Source organism: Aquarana catesbeiana, linkage group LG02 (genome assembly GCF_042186555.1).
Source record: "Aquarana catesbeiana isolate 2022-GZ linkage group LG02, ASM4218655v1, whole genome shotgun sequence".
NCBI classification, from domain to species: Eukaryota; Metazoa; Chordata; class Amphibia; order Anura; family Ranidae; genus Aquarana; species Aquarana catesbeiana.
In genome coordinates this window covers 472,728,905-472,755,281 of record NC_133325.1, presented here as the reverse complement: position 1 = coordinate 472,755,281, position 26,377 = coordinate 472,728,905, and the positions used below count along the sequence as shown (strand labels likewise).

The 26,377-nt window shown below is 42.6% G+C and overlaps 1 protein-coding gene across 1 annotated transcript in view; it reads right to left on the bottom strand.

Annotated features, from left to right (window-relative positions):
- The window catches only part of PHTF1 (putative homeodomain transcription factor 1), a gene marked incomplete at its 5' end in the record, with an annotated part of 230,604 nt that overhangs the window by 187,506 nt on the left and 16,721 nt on the right, over positions 1 to 26,377 (bottom strand). The window contains 2 exon segments of the mRNA XM_073615712.1: positions 10,288 to 10,446; positions 25,267 to 25,336. Of these exon segments, the coding sequence (XP_073471813.1) occupies positions 10,288 to 10,446; positions 25,267 to 25,336 (229 nt within the window).

The window sequence follows — 26,377 nt, the reverse complement described above, 5'->3', positions numbered from 1 at the left end:
AGATCATGCCTGTTCACGGGCATCTAATATTGCGTTTGGCCTTGTGCACAGAGATTTCTCCAGATTCTCTGATTCTTTTGATGATAGTATGTACTGTAGATGACATATTTAAAGTCTTTGCAATTTTAGGTTGAGGAATGTTATTCTGAAATTGCTCAACAATTTTTAGATGCAGCTTTTCACAGATTGGTAGCCCATTTTTACTTCTGAGACACCTTGACGCTCTTAGATGCTCTTTTTATACACAATAATGTCACTGATCTGTTGCCAATTAACCTAGCTGCAAAATGGTCTTTCAGCTCTACCTTGTTAGTTAGATACTTCCTCTGCTAGCTTTTTTTTTGCCCTGTCCAAACTTTGTTGAAATGTGCTGCTATCATCAATTTCAAAATGACCCTTTTTTTCCCTTAAAAATGGTACATTTTCTCAACTTTAAACCTTTGATATATTTTCTATTGTGAATAAAATATGGGTTTATGAGATTTTCCAATTATTGCATTCTGTTTTTATATAGATTTTACATAGCACCCAAATTTTTTTTGGAATTGAGGTTATATTAATAAACCCTCTCTTGGAAATTTCAATGTAATACAAGACAGAAAAAATACATGATAAAGCTTAATTTAGTAGCACACTGCCTACATATCTAAATTATTTTCTTGTATTAGTTATATCATAGAGGGTCCCACTGAGAATGGACGTGAACTTTGAAGTCTTCCAATGGGGACACGTATTGTGAAGAAAATTGCATAAGAGAGGATTTTCATTACTTTGGAGAGATTTCCTTTACTTAATTTAATGTCTCAGGACAAAAAGTAATGAAAAATCTGCTTAATATGACACAGACAGCAAAAAAAAAAAAAAAAAATAGTTGGTTTTAGTTATGTTTTATGTCCTGTTTTCCTCTAAAACATGGCTTAACCAATAGAAAGGGATAGAAGAGAGTCCATACTGTGGTACCCCTGACACTTTCGGCACATTTTGGTTCTCCTGTTCCTTTTGTGTCCTTAAGGCTTGATGTACACGGGACGTTGTTCAACCTCTCCTGAACGATTTAACTTGACAGCTAGATACCGGCATCTAAAAACGGCTGTTTAGCCACGTTTACATGCCACGTTTAGTAGCATTTAGCTGCGTTTACGTCCAGAAGCGTTTGAAAAAAATTTTCATTTTTTTTTTCAAAATAGCCAAAAATGAAAAACGCCTGTAAATGAAACGCGGCTAAACGCGAATTACCACGTTTAACCGCATTTGGCGTTTGAAATGCCTCTAAACACAGCTTCTGAATGCATCTTTTTGGGTTCCAAAAAAAGCCTCTAAACGCAACTGCCTAGAAATGACTATAAACGAACCTGTGTACATGGACAGATAAGATAACATAGAGCAGAGTTCAGGAGCAGTTAAGAAAAATGCCCAACTGCTCCTAAACGTCTGTTTACCAGCAGCAGTGTACATGAGGCCTTACTCTGTCTGCCTTCCTCTACTTTGTGGGTGTTTTATTTTATTTTCCCCTTGGCATTTCAGCTTGTACTGTATTATCATCCAGTGTGCTTTTTTATAAAATACCTATTAAACCAATTTGTTTTTTTTGTTTAAGGCTGTGGTTTACAAACCTAGGCACATGCATACCAATCATTTTATCAAAGACAAGTGAATATTATTAGATAAAATCTGATTCCTTGAACATGACCTAATTCGGTCACAAGACATATGTAGCATTATTTCCCTTACTGCTTTTTATTTTAATTTGCACAATAGGGGGGCCTGTTGGGATTCACAACTTTTTTCCTCTCTTAGACTACAAAGAGAACATATTAAAGGAAAAAAAAAGGCGTATTTTTAATCTTTGCCATTAATGTTTTTGTGACATCAAATTAGCAACCACATTAGCTAATTTTCCGAATTGAAATCTTCAGGATTTATTCTGAAAATAGAAAAGGCCATTACAATGAATAAGAAGCAGATTTCTAGTTCCTCTGACAAGAATCTATTAATACAGTAAAAATCATAATAGTGGCATACTTAAGAGCGTATTCAGAACGAGAAACAAAATACATAAACCTCTACTTGTCAACAAGGGTAATTGCACACAGGCTGAATTCTTGTGCGCTCTCTGCATCTTGTTCTGTCATTTCATGGAAGAAAGATTTCACACATAAGAGGGAATAAAAATAAACGCTACAGAAGTATAAAGAGAAACAGAAAGGGAAAGAAACCTAAAAGAAATTCATCGGTTTAGAAATATGGGAACTGCTATTGTTTACTTATTTTTGAAGGTAGAAACTCCAGAGCTGTCATTGGTATCCATATTTTTGCAATTGCTTGCAACTGGTATGATTGCATTGCCGTGACTAGGGATGGGTGAACGGTTGGGCCCGAACTTTCTTTGTTCGGTTGTCCGGCCCTCCGAACCGACCACAATGCATTGTAGCGCTGAACAGTGCATTGCAAGCCCTGATTGGCTCAAGCAGTGAAAGCTTCAGCCAATCAGGGCACAGAGCACTGTCAGAGTCATGATTGGACACTGTCATCATGACTTTATCCAATCATGGCTCATTCCCTCTCCACTGTACAAAAGTATGCTTTCAATGGCAGCCATTTTCAGTGTGATTTTGGCGTGAAGAGACAGAACAGGGCTCTGTTCAGTTAGTGTGCTATACTGTGCTATTTTGCTTTAATTGTCAGTGTAGATTAGTTTAGTGTCAGTCTAGGCATAGTGTGAATGTGGTGAGGAGGACCATCATTCAGCTTTGCATAGTGTACAGCTAGAGTAGGGACAGCTCAGATAGTTTCACTGTAGTGTAGTGAGACTGTGTCAGTAATCTTGACATTAGTGTACAGCTAGAGTAGAGACAGTTCAGATAGCGGCGGTTGAACACCATCTATTTGATTGCGTTACTGACAGTTTAACGCCATTTACGTGCGTTACTGCCAGTTTAACGCCATATGGTTTTGCGTGCGTTACTGCCAGTTTAACGCTATATCGTTTTGTATGTGTTACTGCCAGTTTAATGCCATATAGTTTTGTGCGTTACTGCCAGTTTAACGCCATATATTTCTGTGTGTGCTACTGCCAGTTTAACGCCATATAGTTCTGCGTGTGCTACTGCCAGTTTAACACCATATAGTTTTGCGTGCGTTACTGCCAGTTTAACGCCATATAGTTCAGTGTGCGTTACTGCCAGTTTAACGCCATATAGTTCTGTGCGTCTCTGTACATTTGGCGCATTATATTGCAGTATATTATAGTGTATACATGGAGTGTGTCTGTGTAGTGTGAGTACTCAAATTAGTGCACCAAACACCTCTTTACATTGATTAAACTGCATCTACGTACAGATTTCAACTTCTTCTTTACATTTGCTTATAAGCACTGCCCCCTGCCTCCCAATAATGTCTGGGAGGACAACAAGGAGAGGAAGATGTTCCCTTGGCACTGTAAGGGGGCCAGCAACAAATGTGTCCACAGGCAAAGGTGGACGTGGTGGTCAGTCCTCAGGGCAGGGCATCATTTCCTCTGTTTAGTGAGTTTGCCCATGTTATCAAGCCACAGTATGCAGAGGAGGTGGTGGACTGGCTTACTAAACCTTCCTCATCCTCTGTCACGCAAGAGACAAGTGTGCAGTCCCCTGCAGTTGCCAGAGTAGATAAACCTGCCTCCTTGTCCACTTGTTCCTTGATGATGCCAAGCCATTACTGGATTCAGATGTTGTTTCTGAGGTTGAGGATGACAGGAACATGAGCCCAGAGAGAGGGAGGAACACTGGTAGAAAAATTGGCATTCATGTTCCCCAAGCTGCAGCGTATTGCCATGTTGTCTCCAGTGGTAATGATGAACATGATGGATGATGATGATGATGATGATGATGATGATGAGGTCACTGATGCGACTTGGGTACCTGATAGAGCAGAGGATGAAACTGAAGTTGAGGCGACACAACCCCAAGGAGGATGACATCAAGAGTAGAGAGCAGCCACCCTATTACCCTATCACATTCTGCAGCTGTTATCTCCCGGCCCACTCACCAAGGCTCAGCTGTCTCTGCCTTTTTCAACACATCTGCTGCAGATCGCACTGTTGCTATCTGCAAACTGTGACTCAGGCACATCAAACGTGGCAAAAACACCAACCATTTGGGTACCACATGTCTAACAAGGCATTTAAAAACCAACCACTCAGCCCATTGGCAAGAGCACCTAAAAGCCACACAAAAGGGGCACAAATCTGTCCCTCCTCCTTACTCACTTCAGTCTGCCCCTGCGATACCAAGTCATTACCTTTCAGCATAAAACAAAGATAGATAAAGTATTCCTGCGCTACCATATACGGGGAAAGGAACCACTAGGAAAAGTCGCCTACACCAGGTGGGGTGCAACCTGACCCTATATATAGAAGGAATGATTAGAAGTGTGGTGTTGCGCTAATCCTTAAAGCATAAAAATATGTGGAAAAGTATATAAATCAATAAATAAATAGTGTAAGTGTGTCACACTTATGATAATGGTTCTGGTATATTAATAAACAAATCCGTGATTCACCAACATAGGCAACCTGGTGCAAAAATAATCGTAAATAAATAACACATAACGGATGTATCAAAATCAAATGGCAATACCTGGCTAGAAAATTAATAAAAAATAGATGTATATAGTGCAGCCGGATATATTACAAACAAACGAAGATAAAACGTGACTTGTGCTCATAAACACAATACAAGTGACAGTTTAACTGGAGCCTTGTGATATTCAAAAAATAAAGTCCACAAATCCACGTGCATAAAAAGTGATCCACTGAGGGTTAATAAAGTCCAAATAGTGTATATAAACAGTGATCCGTTGGGAATAAATTAAAGTGACTGGTAAAAGTTGTGATGTGTATCCTTTCTGCATGCAACACAGCACGCAGTGGTGGGCAGTAGCCCCTTACCTGAAGGTAATGGGGTACTCGCTTTAGCCAATATTGGGCATGGCGACCCTTAGCTAGCAAAACCACAGCATCAACCAATCGTGGGAACAATACTGATGAAGTCACGTGGGTCGTGACGTCACGCGTAGGGACGGGACAGGCAATCTATGGTGATTAGCGGTACGAGCTTGCCGCTCGTCGGATCTCCACACATTGCTATTGTTTTTATGTGAGTACTCTGCTTAGTTTTAATAAAATCTACTGTTTGCCAAACGTTACTACACAATTGTGGGATTCTCTTCTTGATGTCTTTATCTTGGTGACCCTGGGATACTACTTGAGAGACGGATGCCATCCAGAGGAGATAAGCCAGGATAGGATCTAATTAGTATCGTTCCCACAATTGGTTGATGCTGTGGTTTTGCTAGCTAAGGGTCGCCATGCCCAATATTGGCTAAAGCGAGTACCCCATTACCTTCAGGTAAGGGGCTACTGCCCACCACTGCGTGCTGTGTTGCATGAAGAAAGGATACACATCACAACTGTTACCAGTCACTTTAATTTATTCCCAAGGGATCACTGTTTATATACACTATTTGGACTTTATTAACCCTCAGTGGATCACTTTTTATGCACGTGGATTTGTTGACTTTATTTTTTGAATATCACAAGGCTCCAGTTAAACTGTCACTTGTATTGTGTTTATGAGCACAAGTCACGTTTTATCTTTGTTTGTTTGTAATATATCCGGCTGCACTATATACATCTATTTTTTATTAATTTTCTAGCCAGGTATTGCCATTTGATTTTGATACATCCGTTATGTGTTATTTATTTACGATTATTTTTGCACCAGGTTGCCTATGTTGGTGAATCACGGATTTGTTTATTAATATACCAGAACCATTATCATAAGTGTGACACACTTACACTATTTATTTATTGATTTATATACTTTTCCACATATTTTTATGCTTTAAGGATTAGCGCAACACCACACTTCTAATCATAAAACAAAGATAAGTGCAGCGCATAAAAAAGAAAAAGAAAAAAAAGAGTCCAATCCAGATGGAAAAACAGCAATTACCGGACAGAAGGAATGACAGGATCCCTCGTGGGGAAAATAGGAGAGTCGCCCCAATGTTGTTCACCAATTAAGGTCAAATACGCTTACCAGAGTGGATGGACCGCCATCACAGGAGGTCAGAAGCGCATATATCCCCACAGGGATGTAATGAGACTCCCATAAGAGCGATCTTCAATCCCAAGCAGTGTAAACCAATGGCAAGGAGGAAGACTTTCAAACGGGGTATAAATGATGATAAAGATAGTCCAAGAAAACAGAGGGTATAATCTAAGTGTACTCCGTTTATTAAGGTAAAGATACAACATACAGCTCTGACAAGCGCAATGTTAAAAAATACAATGCTATGATCCACAGATCAAGAGCATAGAGGTGGCAGCAGGTGACGTCTGTGTTGTAAGCTCCACCCCCCGTACACTGCGTTGCATCCTATTGGACTTCGTCAGCAAGGGGTGGAGCTGGGGGTCACCCAGCAAACTAATATAGGCACGTTGGTGTCAGCAAAGGAGGCCATACGACCAGAAGTTGGACTACTAATAAAACGGACATTACCTTTCAGCAGCCTCCACTGACAGGCATGATGGTATAGCACAGGGTGTCCCAGTTACTAGCAGCACATCTGCCAGCAGCACACCACCAGCTGTAGACTGTAGCTGGCAAATTTCTCTGCCCCATCTGCCACCCACATGCCCAGCGTCTGAATGCAAGCTTGTCAAAGCTGTTGGCTCTCCAACTTCTGCCTTTCAGTCTGGTGGATTCTGCCCCCTTCTGTGAATTTGCACAATGTGCTGTAGCATAATGGCAGGTTCCAGTCACTACTACTTTTCACGTAAGGCCGTTCCATCCCTCTACCATCACGTTGAAGGAAATGTCCTAGCATCATTGGGCAAGGCAGTCAGCCGTAAAATCCACCTTACTGCTGACACGTTGTCCAGCAAGCATGGGCAGGGACAATATATTTCGTTCACAGCACACTGGCTAATGCTGCTTGCAATTCGAAAGGATGCAGGACAAGGCTCAGTGCTGCAGCTTGTTGTACCCCCACGTCTCCATACAGCTGGTGGTGATGATGCAAGACCTGTGAGCTCTACCCACCTCCTCCTCCTCCGCCACCTTCATGCCCTCCTCTGCAGAATTATCCTATGAACATCAGGTACCCCCTAAGCTTTCAAAGGGCTATTCCCAGAGCCAGGCTAAAAGGTGCCATGCAGTGCTTCATTCTTGCAGCTCTGCAGGGGCAGGCCCAGATGTGGTTCACACCACGCCAGCTGGAGCCAGGAATGGTGGTGTCCGATAATAGCTCAAACCTGTCCGCCCTTAGACAGGGAAAGTTGACACATGTGCCATGGCATGTCCTCAATTTGGTGGTGCAGCGTTTCCTAAGTACATACCCAGGGTTGCAAGATGAACTAAAACAGGTCGGAAGAGTCTGTAGCCATTTCAGGTGGTCATACACTGCCAGTGCTCGGTTGGTTGATATTCAGCGGGAATTCCACCTGCCTGTAAACTGCCTGATTTGTGACATGCCCACCAGGTGGAACTCAACTTTGGGAATGCAGCAACGGCTATACATGCAGCAGAGGGCCGTCAACAAGTATCTGTGCCAGCATGGCACGACGACAAGCTCAGGCCACCTCTGCTTTTTTTCCCCACGCCAATGGCTGATCATTAAGGATGCATGCACTGTATTGTCACCATCTGAGGAGGCCACAAGGATGGTGAGCAGTGACAGTGCATGCATCAGTGACACAATCCCTGTTGTGTTCCTGCTGGAGCAGACTCTGTGTGGCATTATGAACAGGGCACTGGAGGCAGAGCAGCAGGAGGAAGAGGAGGACTTCCTTTCCTCTCAAGGCCCACTTTATTCAGACACCTTCATTCCTATGTCACAGAACACACAGGAGGAGGGAGAAGGATGAGGAGGAGGATCCTGGCACTTTCATAGGCTTCGAAGAAGAGAAAGACATGCTTCAATCTGTAAGCGATGGCTTTCCAACCCCAGGACCCTTGGGAGTAGTACGTGGCTGGGAGGAGGAAGTTCCAGATGCTGTCATCCTGAGTGACCCTGAGGAGTCTGCTTCTCAAGCTTTGGCAAATTTGAGGCGCATGGGCAACTTCATGCTTCAAAGCCTGCAAATGGACCCAAGCATATGTGGCATAAAGGAGAAGGATGATTACTGGTTGGCAACCTCCTTGACCACCATTATAAGGGGAAGGTCTCAGAACTCATCTATTCCCCACAGAGAGTGCAGAAGATAAAATCTCTTGAGGACATGTTAAAGGGGATTTTATTGAACGTTTTTCCTGACTCCAGTAGGTTACAGTGTGGTGGAAAACATCGTTTTGAGTCTTCTGTTGGTCAAGAAAGGAGCGCTGGAGAAGGCGTCCGCCTAAGTGAGGCATTTCAGAATTTTTTTAGTCCTCGCCGCCCAGGGCTGTCAGCTTCCACATCCCATCGGCAGCATCTGCATCACATGGTGGATGATTACCTTGGGGCCAAAACAGAGATGGCGAGCTTTCCAGCTGACGATCCACTGATTTACTGGGTCATGAGAATAGACCACTGGCCAGAACTTGTCCAGTATGCTATTGAGTTGTTGAGCTGCCCTGCATCCAGCGTGCTTTCAGAATGGGCATTCGGTGCTACAGGAGGTTTCGTACTGATCATAGAACACGTCTGTCCACAGACTCCATGGACCGTTTCACTTTTATATAAATGAATCAATCCTGGATTACCAGCTATGAAGCCCCTGATGCCATTATCACTGATTAAGTCTCTTTGGGATGTGGAATCTCTGCAGGACTTCGAGGCTGCCTAGCTTTGAGGGTGTTCAATCATTTCAACTGGAAGAATGTTTTTGGTATAGGTTTCATGGGCACAATCAACACCCAAAGACCAATTTTTCAGCACCTGTTTGGTTTACGGTGGGAAGGCACCCCGACACCCAAAGAGTAAATTTTTTTGCACCTGTTTGACAGGTGCATATCATCGCAATTTTTGTACAGCAAGGCCAATTCTTGCTTTCATCAAGAGTACCTCTATAGGGTTACGGTGGGAAGGCACCACCGACACCCAAAATAAAGGCAGCTTGCAGGGAAAATGTCATTTTTTTTTTGGCTTTATAAATGCAATTATTGCTGCAGCAGATTCTAGACATGGTACAGATCTGCCACTTTACAGGTAGACTAAAGGGACCCCCAGGCACTACATTGGTAGGAATTTTTATTTTTATGCTTTCACTTTAAAAATCAAAAAATAACTGCTCATTTAAAAATGACGTTTTTCACAAACTTTTTTGGGCAGGACCCGGACCCCTATAGCCATTGTATGCCCAATTACTTGCATATAAGCCTTCAAAATGGGCACTTTTGATTTTTAACGTTCGGGTCCCACTGACTTTAATGGGGTTCGTTATTCAGGTCTGAACTTTTGCGGTGTTCGAAAGTTCTGGTGCAAACCGAACAGGGGTCCGTTCGACCCATCCCTAGTCGTGACCACTATTCACCCAGTAAGACGTTCGCATGCATGATATCCATATACTGCTTTAGTACAAAATGCATATATTCATCCCTGACATGCCTTTTTGGTGGTGGTCCAATCCACCCACCACTATTATTTTATTTACGCATACGTGTTGGGGGGCTCTGTAGCGCACTGATTTCTTATGTCTCTTAGGGGAACCAGTAGCATCCTCATTAATACTGATTTGGTCCCCCACCCTTCAGGCAGACATCTAAATGCACAGATGAAATACCCTGCATTGTGGTGTAAATGGACCCTAAACATCATTGTCATACATTTGCCATTTTATCATTTACATCCTTAAGCTGGCCATAGATGACTCATTTTATTTTCATTCATTCAGGAAAATATCGAATTGATTCCTCCATCCATGCAAGTGAGGTGGATGGAGGAATCCTACCTGCTGGGACATTGTATTCTGACAGTGAGACTTAGCATACACTGGTTAGCAACTGCAGCCACTGATCAAGAAACATTTTCCAACATTCCCATTCTACAGAAGTAGTGCTAACTTCTGTCGAACAGGGATGAACACACATAGATCGAAATTCGGAACTGGACAAATTACAATCGATCTAGGGCCAGCTTCACTCTTGAGCCCTAAAATCTATTAAAACTGTTACTTTTCATCAATGTACACAAATGTGAACAACAGACAAAAAAAAAAAAAAACATGAACAGGTGTGAACAGAGATATTATTGAAAATGTATAATAAATTATATATAAACTTTGATGCTGCTAGCTAAACTAGGCAGCTGTTCTGATGTCATTACCTTGCATGATGTAAAGCGCCAACAGCCAAGTGAAAACTCCAGGGCTGGTAACTCCCATCCACCATCGGCTGAACAATGGAAATAATACAACTCTAACAAGACCTTTCCGAGTTAGAGATGTCCATGGGCTTTCAGGTTTAGCTTTGGCAAATGTTGATCCTAAAATAGGTAAAACATTTATTTTACTCTCAAATTCACGCTAAACCTTTCATTCTTTTACACATAAGGACTAAAGACCAGGTATTGTGGCATCATTACTTGCTTAAATTCCTAGTAAGTAAAAGAAGCAACTGTGTTAAGAAAATAAGAAATAGATAAAAGCATAATAAATTAGAAGTACAGAACTACAATGTAACATCAAAGCCCATGTTCCTAAGCCCCGCTGATTTAAATTTTTGACAGCTACATTTATATTTTCACGTATTCAGCCCCAGGCAGCCAAGCTGGTGTTGTTTTCTTACATACCAATAAAATTCATACTACAGACTACAAAAATAAATTAAAATCCCTTAAACCTATATATTTTCAAACAGAGGGGATTCTGTACAGTAGACAGCATCCACAGTTTTCTACTTCCTATGATAATACTACACATATTTGTCAAGGTATACCTGTATAACACCTGCTATCATACAAATGAATTTTAAAGTATGGAATTCCCCTGAACCAAAATAAAACTATGTAGCATTTATAATTAAGATACGGATATAGACTGTGCTGCAAAACAAAGAAAAGCAAAAGGTATTCCGTAAGCTGAAGAAGTGCATAAAAACCTTTACAACTCAAACTAAGGATTCAAGTAAAATTAAGTTCCTTAAAGCGGCGTTCCACCCAAAAGTGGAAGCTCCACTTATCTCCACTTATCTTCCTCCCCCACTCCGGTGCCACATTTGACACCTTTCGGGGTGGAGCAGATACCCGTCAAAAACAGGTACTCATTCCCACTTCCGCGTAAGGGCACGGTAGCGACCTACATCATTTAGGCCCCTCCTCTTTCTCCCTGTACAGTAGGAAAGCAAGGCATCACTTCGTGTCTCCCTTAGTAAGGATGCCGGCGCCTGCACCCAAAGCCAATGGGCGGGTCGGCTTCGGGTCCCGACACTGCGGGCTCCCTGGACAGGTAAGTGTCCTTATATTAAAAGTTAGCAGCTACAGTATTTGTAGCTGCTGACTTTAAATTTTTTTAATACATGCATGCCATAGGCAAATTACTGTTTTTTATATTACTACTTTTTTTCTATTTCAATAGTTTTTATTAGTTTCAAGGAAAAGGAGATATAACAGTAATACAGAACAATAGCAAAGGAATACCAGGACCCCAAAAGGGGAGCGTACAGTATATCTGAAAGTGCTCACATAGACGTGTTAGCAGACAATGTGCAGTTATAACAAAGATAACTATCATTAGCTTCAAGGTGATTTCCATTTACCACACATTCATATATCCCTGTCAAAAATCCTTTGAACAGAGAGGGACGGGAAAAATAGCTGATATTAAAGTTATACTAAAACATACAATGTTTAATTGCCATCATCCCTTCTATTTATTTATAAAGATCATGCCACTGTATTTAAAAAAATCATCTGAGTACATTATTTAATGATTGCTGTTCAGAGGTCACATGACATTTGCAAGGTCTTTCCTGTTCTAAGGGAGGAGTTTCTAGTAATCTGCTGATATATGAATCTGTGTCTGCACATAGCTGATTGTTGCTGTTCCGGTCACATGACATAAAAAGCTTTCAGAATAGTGAATTAAAATAAATAATTAATAGCAACAAAGGTTACATAGTTACATAGTAGGTGAGGTTGAAAAAAAGACACAAGTCCATCAAGTTCAACCTATGTGTGTGATTATATGTCAGTATTACATTGTATATCCCTGTATGATGTGGTCGTTCAGGTGCTTATCTAATAGTTTTTTGAAACTATCGATGCTCCCCGCTGATACCACTGCCTGTGGAAGGGAATTTCACATCCTTGCAGCTCTTACAGTAAAGTTAAACCTCTTTTCTGCTAACTTTAATGAGTGGCCAGATGTCTTGTTAAACTCCCTTGAGCAAAAAAGTTTTATCCTTATTGTGGGGTCACCAGTACAGTATTTATAAATTGAAATAATTTCCCCTCTCGAGCGTCTCTTCTCCAGAGAGAATAAGTTCAGTGCTTGCAACCTTTCCTCATAACTAATATCCTCCAGACCGCTTATTAGCTTTGTTGCCCTTCTTTGTACTCGCTCCATTTCCAGAACATCTTTCCTGAGGACTGGTGCCCAGAACTGGACAGCATACTCTAGGTGCGGCCGGACCAGAGTCTTGTAGAGCAGGAGAATTATCGTTTTATCTCTGGAGTTGATCCCCTTTTTAATGCATGCCAATATTCTGTTTTCTCTGTTAGCAACAGCTTTGCATTGCATGCCATTGCTGAGCCTGTCATCTACTAGGACCCCCAGGTCCTTTTACATCTTAGATTCCCCAAAGGTTCTCCCCCCAGTGTATAGATTGCATTCATATTTTTGCCACCCAAATGCATTATTTTAAATTTTTCTACATTAAACCTCATTTGCCATGTAGTTGCCCACCCCCTTAATTTGTTCAGATCTTTTTGCAAGGTTTCTACATCCTGCGGAGAAGTTATTGCCCTGCTTAGCTAAGTATCGTCCGCAAATACAGAGATTGAACTGTTTATCCAATCGTCCAGGTCGTTTATGAACAAATTAAAACAGGGTTGGCCCCAGCACAGAACCCTGGGGGACCCCACTACGTGGCCTAACCATTCCGAGTACTCCCCATTGATCACCACCCTCTGAACTCCCTCTTGTAGCCAGTTTTCAATCCATGTACTCACCCTATGGTCCATGCCAACAGACCTTACTTTGTACAGTAAACGTTTATGGGGAACTGTGTCAAATGCTTTTGCAAAATACATATACACCATGTCTACGGGCCTTCCTTTATCTAGATGGCAGCTCGCCTCCTCATAGAAGGTTAATAGATTGGTTTGGCAAGAATGATTCTTCATGAATCCATGTTGATTACTGCTAATGATACCGTTCTCAAAACACTAAAGTGTTTTAAAGCTCCATACAAATCTAAATTTCAAAGTAAATAAGCACAATAGAAAGTGAGAGTAAATGCCCTCTTAGACAGTCGCAGCAAGTGTCCCCAGTAAAAGATGCATTCCTGTTCTGGTGACTACCCAAATGTTAGATTCTCCTTATCAAAGAGTGAATCTGCTAGAGGCAAAGACAGCAAAAAAAAAACTGAAAGTGGTTCCAATGCCTCCCCCCCCCCCCCACCACTCTATCAAAAACAAAAAAACTTTTTTACTTTAAATATATTTTATATTTGTAAAATATATTAAAGAACGGTCACCTGCCCAAGAATTTTTTTTCTTTTAGAAAAAAATGTTTCACTGAGTTTACTTTAGCTATTATCCAGCTATTTTAAAACATAATTTTACCAAAGTGCTATCTTTACTCTCCTGGTTCACAGTAATGAACATAGCAGCAGGATAGTGCAAACGCTTCAGTCAGCGCTTTTCATCTCACTGTAATTCCATCCTTTGCTGGCTTTTAAGGATGAGGTTGCAAAGGAGTCAAGGTTTCAAACTGAGCAACCCAAATCAGAATAACATTTCCCAGTTTGAATTTTGGAGATCACAGGCTGTGTAGTTGTCAAGGAGCTGCACATTACAGAGGAAAACTGATTACAGACTTAGTCCTACATGCATTCAATTAGGGAACCACCACCATGCCTGCTTTCTGCTGTTAAAACAACTCAAGGGCTAATTTATGTAGACAGTAACAACACCGCATTACACTTGCTAGGTATGGTGCTCTAAATTCTCCACTCATAAAATTCAATAAAGAAAAAAAGAAAAAAAAAAAAAAAAAAATATATATATATATATATATATATATATATATATCACCGTTAGATGAAGCTGATACTTAGGCCTCATGCACACTGGATGTTTTTGCTAACTCTCCCAAATGCCTTTCCTCTAGGGTTGCAACCTGTACGGTTCTCTCCCGGACAGTCCGGTTTTTGAATGATGTGTTTGGGTTTACTTCTGCCCCAAACCTGGACACATAATTTACACGGACTACACTGAGAGTGACATGTCTCCCCTCTTCCTGACAGCAGCTTGGTTCAGCAGAGCATAGTGTCAGTGTATCAAAGCTCCTCCCCTCCTCCTCCTGCTCCATTCTGTACACACACGAGGAGGAGGGGGGAGCAGGGATGTGCTGATCTCAGGTCTGTGGAAAGTTTTTATTATGCTCCGTAGATGGAGGAGGAAGGGGGAGAGAGCAGTGGGAAAGGAGGACAAGGTAGAAAATATGTGGAGTGATGGAGGGGTTATGAGGATATGTGCTGGGGGGCTTTGGCAGGGGAAAGATATGCTAGAAGTGTGGATTGGATTTGAAATCTGACAACCCCTCCTTGCACTCTCTCTCTTCCTTCCCAAATCACCCCTCCAGCACATATCCTACACCCCCCCTCCCCCTTGCACTGGCCCTCTTCTCTCACAAAGCACCCCCTCAGCACATATCTGCCCCCCCCTCCCCAAGTTCCCCCAGCACATATGGGCACAGGCTGCATGTGATGGGCACAGAGTCTGCATATGATGGGCACAGTGGCTGTATGATTGGCACAGTGGCTGCATATAATAGGCACAGTGGCGGTATGATGGGCAGGCTGCATATAATGGGCATAGTGGCTGTATGATGGGCAAAGAGGCTGCATATAATGGGCACAGTGGCTGTATGATGGGCACAGAGGCTGTATGATGGGGCACAGGCTGCATATAATTGGCACAGATGCTGTATGATGGGCACAGAGGCTGCAAATGATGGGCACAGTAGCTGCATATGATGGGAACAGTGGCTGCATTTGATGGGCACAATGGCTGCATTTGATGGGGCACAGTGGCTGCATTTGATGGGGCACAGTGAGGGATCAATTGATTTTTTTTTTCAGAATTTTTCAGTTTGTTTGCGCCCCCCAGACCAAAAAATTTTGAGGTTGTATGCCTCTAAGCATCTGTATGTGCATGGACACGTAGACTAACATGCAGGGGCAATTTGAGGCCAGAAAAAAAAAACACCATCCTAAAAGCAGCAGCAAAAATGTCCAGTGTGCCTGAAGTCTTATGCTTCAGCTGTATAAAAATAAAGAAAATAAATCACTGGACATCCATGTTTTCATCTTTCCTTTTTGTAAACTTGATACTGCTGCTGCCCCAACACGTCCCTGAAACATTTTTATTATCATTATCTCTTTCTAGGCAAAAACAAACCCTCAGCATGGTTGTGGTCATGTAGGCACAGCTCTACACATATGGTGGACCTGTCCTAAAGTTTGACATTTCTGGATGAGGAATAATTCCCTTATATATTTGGTCATCATGGTCAATATTACTAAGGACGCCTGGACTGCTTTGTTAGACAAACCAGTTGAAAATATACTGACACACACGCAAACTTTAATTTACTTTATGTTTTTAGAGGCTAAAATCGCTATCGCTACTGCTTGGAAAAGTATGGTTATCAATTTAGCCCTGATATAATGCAAGTTAAACTGGATTATGCTCAATGAAAAGATTGTGAGTGTCTTGCGGGACAAACAAAATCTCTTTGAAAAGATTTAGACTCCCTGGCTTACTTACAGGTTCTGGATGCGCAGAGGTGACTCCTGGGTTCGTGGGTGGTGGATTCCTGGTTGGACATACTCTCTCTACCTTAATCTTCTTTCTTTCTTTGCTTCTCAACTTCTCACTGTCCTTTTTAGTTCTTCTTTTTTCATTTGGTGGCCTTGATCTAGTTGAGGGGTTATCTACCCCAATAGATGATTAAGGTTTTTGTTGGGAATATGTTCTGGTACTGTACAACACAGGTTATGCGCTTTAATATTTTGAAGACGATTTTGATGATGTTGTGTATTATTGGTGCTACGGCCCTTCGGGCCCTAAATATTCTTGCAGCCAGATCTGGAATATAGTCTATGGTCCTCCTATGCAGGCCTATTGCATAAATGGGCTGGTGGAAGCCAGCCCGCCCCACTGTCCGATTTCCTATATGTTATCGTGTTATGGTTATTAATAGGCTGATGCTCCTCCACAAGGATTGGACTATTTTCTACCATGCTACTGGGCTCACATTCATCAATTCCTACATTTTTATGTACTTTACTCTCTTCTGAACTTGGACTGGCTTCACTGCACAGTCCAGTTACAACATTATGGTTCATATGTGCACCTATTACACTGCATGTTATGGGATTGTTTTGCTATTATGCTTTTTTTTTTACTGTAAAAAAATTAATAAACACAATTGAAACTGAAAAAAAAAACTCAGGAAAACACACTTTCCCCTATTAATAATTTGTTTCTTAATAAATTTATAGATTTGTGCTCTACAATTTAAATTAAAACAATCAAAACAATCATATGCAAAGTGTTACAGAACCTTGACGCATTTTGTAAAAGTGGAAATTAGTCTTAATTATGACTAAGCACAGCTTATACGAAACATGTCATGGTTCTATGTGATTAATGCTGATGATTGTTTTCAAATCTACAATAAACACCCCCCAAGTTTTGTCATGCTGTCTTGTTGACCATTCTTCTTGGACAGTGTGTTGGCAGCCGGGCAACGTCGGGGCTTCATGGAGTACTGCTGGATTGATTGAGGCTGGTTACCCAAACAGCAGGAATGTATAAATCTGAAAGCCCATGGAATATATGTATTGTATATACCTAACTGGGATTGTACCTACCCCCTATATTTGAACACGTTAGGGCCCATTACTGCAGTAAAAAACAATGAACCAGACAGATATTGAATTGAAATCAACTGGATTAAAGGCAATGTGTATTTTGCAAGTTTTCTCATCAGTAATTAGAAGCCAATGTATCTACTGTAACTGTGAAAGGAAGCTGGAGCACCTATAAAATCTGCCCAAGCACACAAAAAAGGCTTGATTTTCTCTACTATAAAGTAAGCTATTTAAAAGCCCATAGTGGTAAATTATTATTTTTCAGCAAAAAAACCTGCTGGAGAGTTGACACAATGCTCAAATCAAGTAGATCACTGGAAGAAAGTTCTTTAAAGTTTTTCCATCTCTATCTGCCAGTCACCCCTCACCACATTATTTCACTGGTGGAACTGAAGCTTGAAAGTGAAGGCAGAATTTTCTGTTTTTGTTACAAGCATCAATCTGTAGGAAAATGCTTTTCTGGTCTTATGATTGAGCCATTTTTTTTTACATATAGCTACATACCATTTATAAAGTTGAAAAAAATACTCAATTTGTGAAGGTGTAGGTTGGCACAAGTATTAAATGTAAGGCTATTTTAAATTTTTTTTCACTTTGCAAAAGGTAGCTCCTGCCATATGTAAATGATGATGCTACATGCTTTAATACCATGGTACTCTTCTTCCAGGGATCCAAAGAAATAGAAACAGGCAGTTTTAACTATCTTCTAACTGTGTAAACTGCAGAAAATTGCATAGAAATGCTCTGCTATTAGGGTCCTAGTTAGCAATAAAGAGTTTATGGTACATCAGATACTGCCCTATATCTAAAACAGAATGTAAAAATATAACAGATTCCTCTATCCACACTATACAGTACAGATGAGTGAATTTTCAACTGCGGCAACTGGATTCTGACAGCCAGCACAGTGATTGCATCTTACTGGATGAAGCTGCTGTTCAGCCATAAATTGTCTGCTCGACTCCCTTGATTTTTCAATAAAAGGATGTTGAATGCTGACAGGGCCACTCAGTAAGTAAATTTTGTTCATTTCATTAGAAATATGCCCGAAATTTAAACAGTCTATGGCCAGCCTTAGTCCTGCTAAAACAATCAACAAAGCTAAAGATTCTCTTATTCGTCTATTAATTAACCCGTTGCCGACTGACTGCCGGAGTTATACTGTGGCAGGTTGGCTCAGCTACGCGAATCACCGTAGCTGTATGCCCCTTGAGCCCGCAGGTAAGGGGTGTGTACGAGCCCCCACAGCGATCGGATTCGTTACAGAACCAATCGATCTACAGGCCCAGGCCAATAATTTCTGGCCTAGACCTGCTGATCGGTTCTGGCAAATGAAAAGCCTCCTCTGCCTGTGTAATGTAAACACAGGCAGAGAAAATTATGTCATCTCCCATCGTGGAGCCTTTTCGGTTCCAGCGAGTGAGGAGAACACATCTCTGTAAGTATACCAAGCACTAAACTAACACCAGGACACATAGGCACACCTTTAACCCCCCAATCGCCCCCTGATCGCCCCCCCCCCACCCCAGTTAATCCTTTCACTCCCTGTCACAGTGTCACCAAGGGCATTTTTTAGATTTTTCACTGATCACTGTACTGTTGTCACTTGTGACACTAAGCAGCATTAGGGCAGTTAGTGGTAGACCCAGATAGGTTTAGGGTACCCCCCATATAGTCCCTAATAAAGGTCTAACCCCTTGATCACCCCCAGTTAACCCTTTCACTCCCTGTCACAGTGGCATTAGTATAGTGTAAAGATCTCTTTTCTGATCACTGTATTAGTGTCATGGGTTAGCGTCAGTTAGCTTCAGTCCCTGACAGTATCAGATTGTATCCCTTTGATTGCCAGTAGCACTAACACACATGCACACACCATATGACTTTATTAGAACAGTGTTTGAACGGATCAATATCTTTGATCTGGTCAGATCTATACTAGCGCCCCCAATAATATAGTGTTTCCAAAAAAGTGGCATTAGCAGGTTCAGCCCAGACACCTGCCAGCACCTGCGTTTAGCCCCTCCGCCCAGCCCAGCCCAGCCCACACAAGTGCAGTATCAATAGATCACTGTCACTTACAAAACACAGTACACAAAACTGCTGTGTTAGCAGAGTCACGCCTGATCCCTGCTAGCACTAACAGTTCATTTTTTTTAGCGATTCAAGCAGTCGCTGACAACCAGGAGCTCTTTTACCTCTGAGTCGCACAAGCTGTATCTATAAATATAGTGGCATGACAGATGAGAACGAAGGGGAAGCCTAACTGTCAGATTCAGGCTCAGTATACGAACCATTAGAGAGCAGCGGCACCCTGACAGATAGCGCTGACGACGGATTACGGGTTTCTCCCAACGGCTTGTAGATTCCTGACTTAGACGGGGTTAGAGAGCCTGCTTGAAGTGTAATAAATTGCTTGCAGTGAAGTGGAGGGACACACAGAATATTTTAGTTCAGTCCTCCCTTCACGCAGATATGACAGTCCAAATTACAACTGTGACTGGTGTTGTTGAGAAGCCACTCTCTGTCCACGAAAACAACCTTAACATGGGAGGGGTGGACTTCAACGACTAGATGATGGCACCATACTTAATTGCCCATAAAGCTAGATGCTGGTATAAAAAAGTGTCTGTATACTTATTCCAATTGGCTCTGCTAAACGCTTATGCGCTATACAAATCGTCAGGAAGAACTGGATACTTCCTAAAATTCCAGGAAGAGATCATCACAGCCTATCTTTTTCCAGACGGTGCTCCGGCCCAACTTCCCAAACCAAATGCAGTGAGCCGGCTGCATGAGAGACATTTTCCGGATGTTCTCCCTGGTACCCCTGCTAAATAAACACCCCAAAGAAGATGTCGGGTCTGTAGAAAACGCGGATATAGGCGTGACACCCGCTTTTATTGTCCCTCCTGTCCTGACCAACCTGGTCTCTGCATCGGTGACTCTTTCCGTCGCTACCACACACTAGTGGAGTATTACAATAGGGTACAGCATGGCACAGTCCTAGGGCACACTTTCACACAGGGTCTCGAAAGATGTTCATAGTTAGGTTGAAAAAGACACAAGTCCATCCAGTTCAACCATAAAAAAAATGGCAATTGCATTTTGAGAGACCCTAAGCTGGAACATTTACAATAAAAGTGTAAAAAAAACATAAAAAATAAATACATAAAAACATTTCTATTATTCTCTCTCTATTTAATGTATTTTATGTTTAACTATAATGTTTTATTGTTACTGTGTTTTATCACGTTTGCTTTTCAGGTATATCCTACTGTTATACTGTAATGTTACTGTGGTTTTTTTTAATTAACCATTATTTGCTTTGCAGGTACGCCATTCAGCTGCAGCACAGTTTTATTTATTTTGACAGCAACAGGGTTTGCTCTCACGATACGTAAATCTGTGACTCCACCACAGTTAAAAAAAAAAGCATATATGCCGAAGCATGGGGGCAGGGGTCGACTTTAGGGGCCAACTGCCCCTATGCTTAGGATATATTTTTTACTCTTTTTTTTTGGCACAGATTGCAATAAAATAAAGTTGTTTTATAGCGTTAATATTTTATTGATACTCTGATTTATTGTAACCATTGTTTGCTTTGCAGGTATGCCATTCTGCTCCAGCACTGATTTTTTTTAATTTTGACAGCAACAGGGTTTGCCCTCACAAGAAGTAAATCAGCAACTCCAGCACTATAGGAGGTGATTTCCCCACCACAGTTAAAGAGCATATACAGTATCTCACAAAAGTGAGTACACCACTCACATTTTTGTAAATATTTTATTACATATTTTCATGTGACAACACTGAAGAAATTACACATGTTGAGTCCATGAAATATTTTATATTTTGCCTCAAGTTTCGGAATATTAATTTTTTTTTTTTTTTTTACACAAAGTTGTCACTTAATTATATATTGCTCTAACATGGCATGGGTATATGTGAAATTACACCCCAAAATACATTCTGCTGCTTCTCCTGAGTTTGGGGATACCACATGTATGAGACTTTTTGGGATCCTAGCTGCATACAGGACCCCGAAAACCAATCACCGCCTTCAGGCTTTCTAAGGGCATAAAATGGTGATTTCACTCCTCATTACTTATCACAGTTTTGGAGGCCCTGAAATGTCAAGCTAGCACCCATCCATGACCTCATTTTGGAAAGTAGACACCCCAAGCTATTAGCTGAGAGGCATGTTGAGTCCATGGAATATTTTATATTTTGCCACACGTTTTGGGAAAATTAATTTTTTTTTTTTTTTACACACAAAGTTGTCACTAAATGATATATTGCTCACACATGGCATAGGTGTATGTGGTATTACACCCCAAAATACATTCTGCTGCTTCTCCTGAGTACAGGGATACCACACGTGTGAGACTGTTTGGGAGTCTAGCCGTGGACAGAACCCCGAAAACCAATCACCGCATTCAGGCTCTCTAAGGGCGTAAAATGATTTTACTCCTCACTACCTATCACAGTTTCGGAGGCCCTGAATTGTCAAACTAGCACCCCCCCCCCCCCAAATGACCCCATTTGGGAAAGTAGACACCCCAAGGTATTTGCTAAGGGGCATTGTGAGTATTTTGCAGCTCTCATTTGTTTTTGAAAATTAAGAAAGGAAAGAACATATTTTTTTCAAATTAAATAACTTTGTAACAAAAAGCGAGATCTGCAAAATACTCAACATGTCTCTCAGCAAATAGCTTGGGGTGTCTACTTTCCAAAATTGGGTCATTTGGAGAGGGGGGGGTGTTGTGCTATCTTGGCATTTCATGGTCTCCGAAACTGTGATAGGTAGTGAGGAGTGAAGTCAAAAAAGTACGCCCTTACAGTTAAAGCAGCGCAGTGCCAAACTGTAAAAAGTGCTCTGGTCATTAAGGGGGTAAATCTTTCTGGGTTAAAACTGCCCAAAAGTACACAAATGTTTTCAGAGTCCTGTATGCGGTTAGACTGCCAAAAAGTCCCACACATGTGGTATCCCCATACTCAGGAGAAGCAGCAGAATGTATTTTGGGGAGTAATTCCACATATACCCATGGCATGTTTTAGCAATATATCATTTAGTGATAACCTTGTGTGTAAAAAAAAAAAAAAAATTGTTTTTGAAACTTGTGGCAAAATATGAAATATTCCATGGACTCAACGTGCCTCTCAGCAAATAGCTTGGGGTATCTACTTTCCAAAATGGGGTCATTTGGGAGGGGTTTGTGCTATCTTGGCATTTCATAGCCTCCGAAACTATGATAGGTAGTGATTTACACCCTTGAAGGCGGTGATTGGTTTTCAGGGCCCTGTACGCTGCTAGGCTCCCAAAAAGTCTCACACGTGTGGTATCCCTTTACTCAGGAAAAGCAGCAGAATGTATTTTGGGGTGTAATTACACATATACCGATGACATGTGTGAGCAATATATACATTTTTTTTTGTCATTTTTCAATCACTTTCCCCAGCAAATTCCTTGGGGTGTCTACTTTCCAAAAGGGGGTAATATGAAATGAATTTAAAGAAAGAAATGAGATAGGCAGTCATAAACTAAAAGCTGCGTAAATTCCAGTAAATGTACCATGGTTTGTAGACGCTATAACTTTTGCGCAAACCAATAAATATACACTTACAGTACCTGACCGCGAGATTGTGTTTCCAGCGCGATACCATCGCGCTGGTTCTCGGCGACAGGGTACTGTGAATGTCGCGCTGGCTCGCTCATCGGGAAAGGAAAACTTTGTTTTCCTTCCGCGATGAGTGACAGGCAGCGCTGACAGCTGTCTGGTATGAATCCTGAGGCGGGAACACCGCGCCAAATTTTCAATGAAAAAACCGGCGTGGGTTCCCCCCTCGGAGGCATACCAGGCCCTTAGGTCTGGCATGGATTGTAAGGGGAACCCCCTATGCCGAAAAATCGGCGTGGGGGTCCCCCCCAAATCCATACCAGACCCTTATCCGAGCATGCAGCCCGGCCGGCCAGGAAAGGGGGTGGGGACGAGCGAGCGGCCCCCCCCCTCCTGAGCCGTACCAGGCCGCATGCCCTCAACATGGGGGGGTGGGTGCCTTGGGGGAGGGGGGCGCCCTGCGGCCCCCCCACCCCAAAGCACCTTGTCCCCATGTTGATGAGGACAAGGGCCTCTTCCCGACAACCCTGGCCGTTGGTTGTCGGGGTCTGCGGGCGGGGGGCTTATCGGAATCCGGGAGCCCCCCTTAATAAGGGGGCCCCCAGATCCCGGCCCCCCACCCTGTGTGAATGAGTTTGGGGTACATGGTACCCCTACCCATTCACCTAGGGAAAAGTGTCAATGTAAAAAAAAACACACTACACAGGTTTTAAGAATAATTTATTAGTCAGCTCCGGGGGTCTTCTTCCGACTTCGGGGGGTCCCCTTCCGACTTCTCCCGGTGTTCGGCCTCTTCTCCCGGTGTTCGGCCTCTTCTCCCGGGCCCCACCGCTATCTTCTTCCAGCTCTATTGCCAGCGAGGGGCCCGGTCTGCTGCCGCTGTCTTGTCGCCGCTGTCTCGCCGCCGCTGTCTCGCCGCCGCTGTCTTGCCGCTTCTTCTCTTCTTTTCTTCTTCCCCGATGTTGACACGACGCTCTCTCCGACTCGAATGCTGTGTGCGAGCTGCGGAGCCATTTATATAGGCGGTAACCCCGCCCCCTTACGACGTCATGGTCCCAGCATGCGCAGGGACTCTGGCGTCATAAGGGGGCGTGACCCCAGAGTCCCTGCGCATGCTGGGACCATGACGTCGTAAGGGGGCGGGGTTACCGCCTATATAAATGGCTCCGCAGCTCGCACACAGCATTCGAGTCGGAGAGAGCGTCGTGTCAACATCGGGGAAGAAGAAAAGAAGAGAAGAAGCGGCAAGACAGCGGCGGCGAGACAGCGGCGGCGAGACAGCGGCGACAAGACAGCGGCAGCAGACCGGGCCCCTCGCTGGCAATAGAGCTGGAAGAAGATAGCGGTGGGGCCCGGGAGAAGAGGCCGAACACCGGGAGAAGAGGCCGAACACCGGGAGAAGTCGGAAGGGGACCCCCCGAAGTCGGAAGAAGACCCCCGGAGCTGACTAATAAATTATTCTTAAAACCTGTGTAGTGTGTTTTTTTTTACATTGACACTTTTCCCTAGGTGAATGGGTAGGGATACCATGTACCCCAAACTCATTCACACAGGGTGGGGGGCCGGGATCTGGGGGCCCCCTTATTAAGGGGGGCTCCCGGATTCCGATAAGCCCCCCGCCCGCAGACCCCGACAACCAACGGCCAGGGTTGTCGGGAAGAGGCCCTTGTCCTCATCAACATGGGGACAAGGTGCTTTGGGGTGGGGGGGCCGCAGGGCGCCCCCCTCCCCCAAGGCACCCACCCCCCCATGTTGAGGGCATGCGGCCTGGTACGGCTCAGGAGGGGGGGGGCCGCTCGCTCGTCCCCACCCCCTTTCCTGGCCGGCCGGGCTGCATGCTCGGATAAGGGTCTGGTATGGATTTGGGGGGGACCCCCACGCCGATTTTTCGGCATAGGGGGTTCCCCTTACAATCCATGCCAGACCTAAGGGCCTGGTATGCCTCCGAGGGGGGAACCCACGCCGGTTTTTTCATTGAAAATTTGGCGCGGTGTTCCCGCCTCAGGATTCATACCAGACAGCTGTCAGCGCTGCCTGTCACTCATCGCGGAAGGAAAACAAAGTTTTCCTTTCCCGATGAGTGAGCCATCTCGGCGCTGGCCCCTGCGACGGGGCTCGTAGGTGTCAAATCTCGCCGAGAAGTGCGGCGAGATTGACACAATATCGCGGTCACCTACTGTATTTAATTTTTTTTTACCCAAGACATGTGGACATGTGGTTAAATACATATTGTGCTAAATGTACGACAACATTTTTTTATAACAAAAAGTAGAAAATATCATTTTTTTTCGAAATTTTCGGTCTTATTTGTTTATATTATCGCAAAAAATAAAAATCCCAGAGGTGATCAAATACCACCAAAAGAAAGCTCTATTTGTGGGAAAAAAGGGACGCAAATTTTGTTTGGGTACAGCATTGCATGACCACGCAATTACCAGTTAAAGCAGCGCAGTGCCAAATTGTAAAAAGTGCTCTGGTCATTAAGGGGGTAAATCCTTCTGGGGCTGGAGTAGTTAAAACTGCCCAAAAGTATACAAATGTTTGAAAATTTTTAGGTCAATAAGCTGTGCTATAATGTTACTTACCTCTGACCAGATCCACATCAATCAAGTCAGATTTCATATAAGACATCTTCTTTGGTTTGTTCTTAAAACCCTAAGAGATATACAAGGAAAGACTTTATGACTTTAAAGCATATTTGATTTCATGTAACATCATAATGATATACTTAAACTAATATATATATTAGAGAATCTGTGGGGTATTGTCAAGAGGAAGATGAGAGACACCAGACCCAACAATGCAGATGAGCTGGAGGCCACTATCAAAGAAACCTGGGATGCCATAACATCTCAGCAGTGCCATAGCCTGATCGCCCCCATGCCACGCCACATTGATGCAGTAATTCATGCAAAAGGATCCCCAACCAAGTATTGAGTGCATACTATACTGCACATGGACATCCTTTTCAGTAAGCCAACATCTCTGTATTAAAAATCCTTTTTTTTATTGGTCTTATGTAATATTTAAATTTTCTGAGATACTGAATTTTGGGTTTTCACTAGCTGTGAGCCATAATAATCAAAATTAAAAGAAATAAATGCTTGAAATATATCACTCTGTATGCAACGCATCTACAGTATATAAAATATATGGGTTTCACTTTTTGAATTGAATTACTGAAATAAAATAACTTTTCAATGGTATTCTAATTTTATGATGCACCAGTATGTAAAGTGCTGCATAAATTGACAACGCTACAGTAATTAAATACCTATAATAAATAAATAATATACAGTGCATTCATAAAGTATTCAGACCCCCTTCACTTTTTTCAATTTTGTTATGTTGCAGCCTGATACTACATTTGTAAAGTCCTTTTTTTCTCATTAAACTGCACTAAGTACCCCTGAAGGACAACATTTTAGAAATGTTTGCAAATGTATGAAAAATAAAAAAATTAACTATCACATTGCCATAAGTATCCAGGCCTTTTGCAACTACATTTGAGATTTAGCTAAGGTGCCCCCCATTTCTCTTCATCTGATATTTTTGCTGATATGTTCTTCACCTTGATTGGAGTCCACCTGTGGTAAATTAAATTTACTGAACATGATTTGGAAAGGCACACACCTCTCTATAAAAGGCCTCACAGCTGACAATGCATACTGTATCAGATCAAAATCCATGACATCA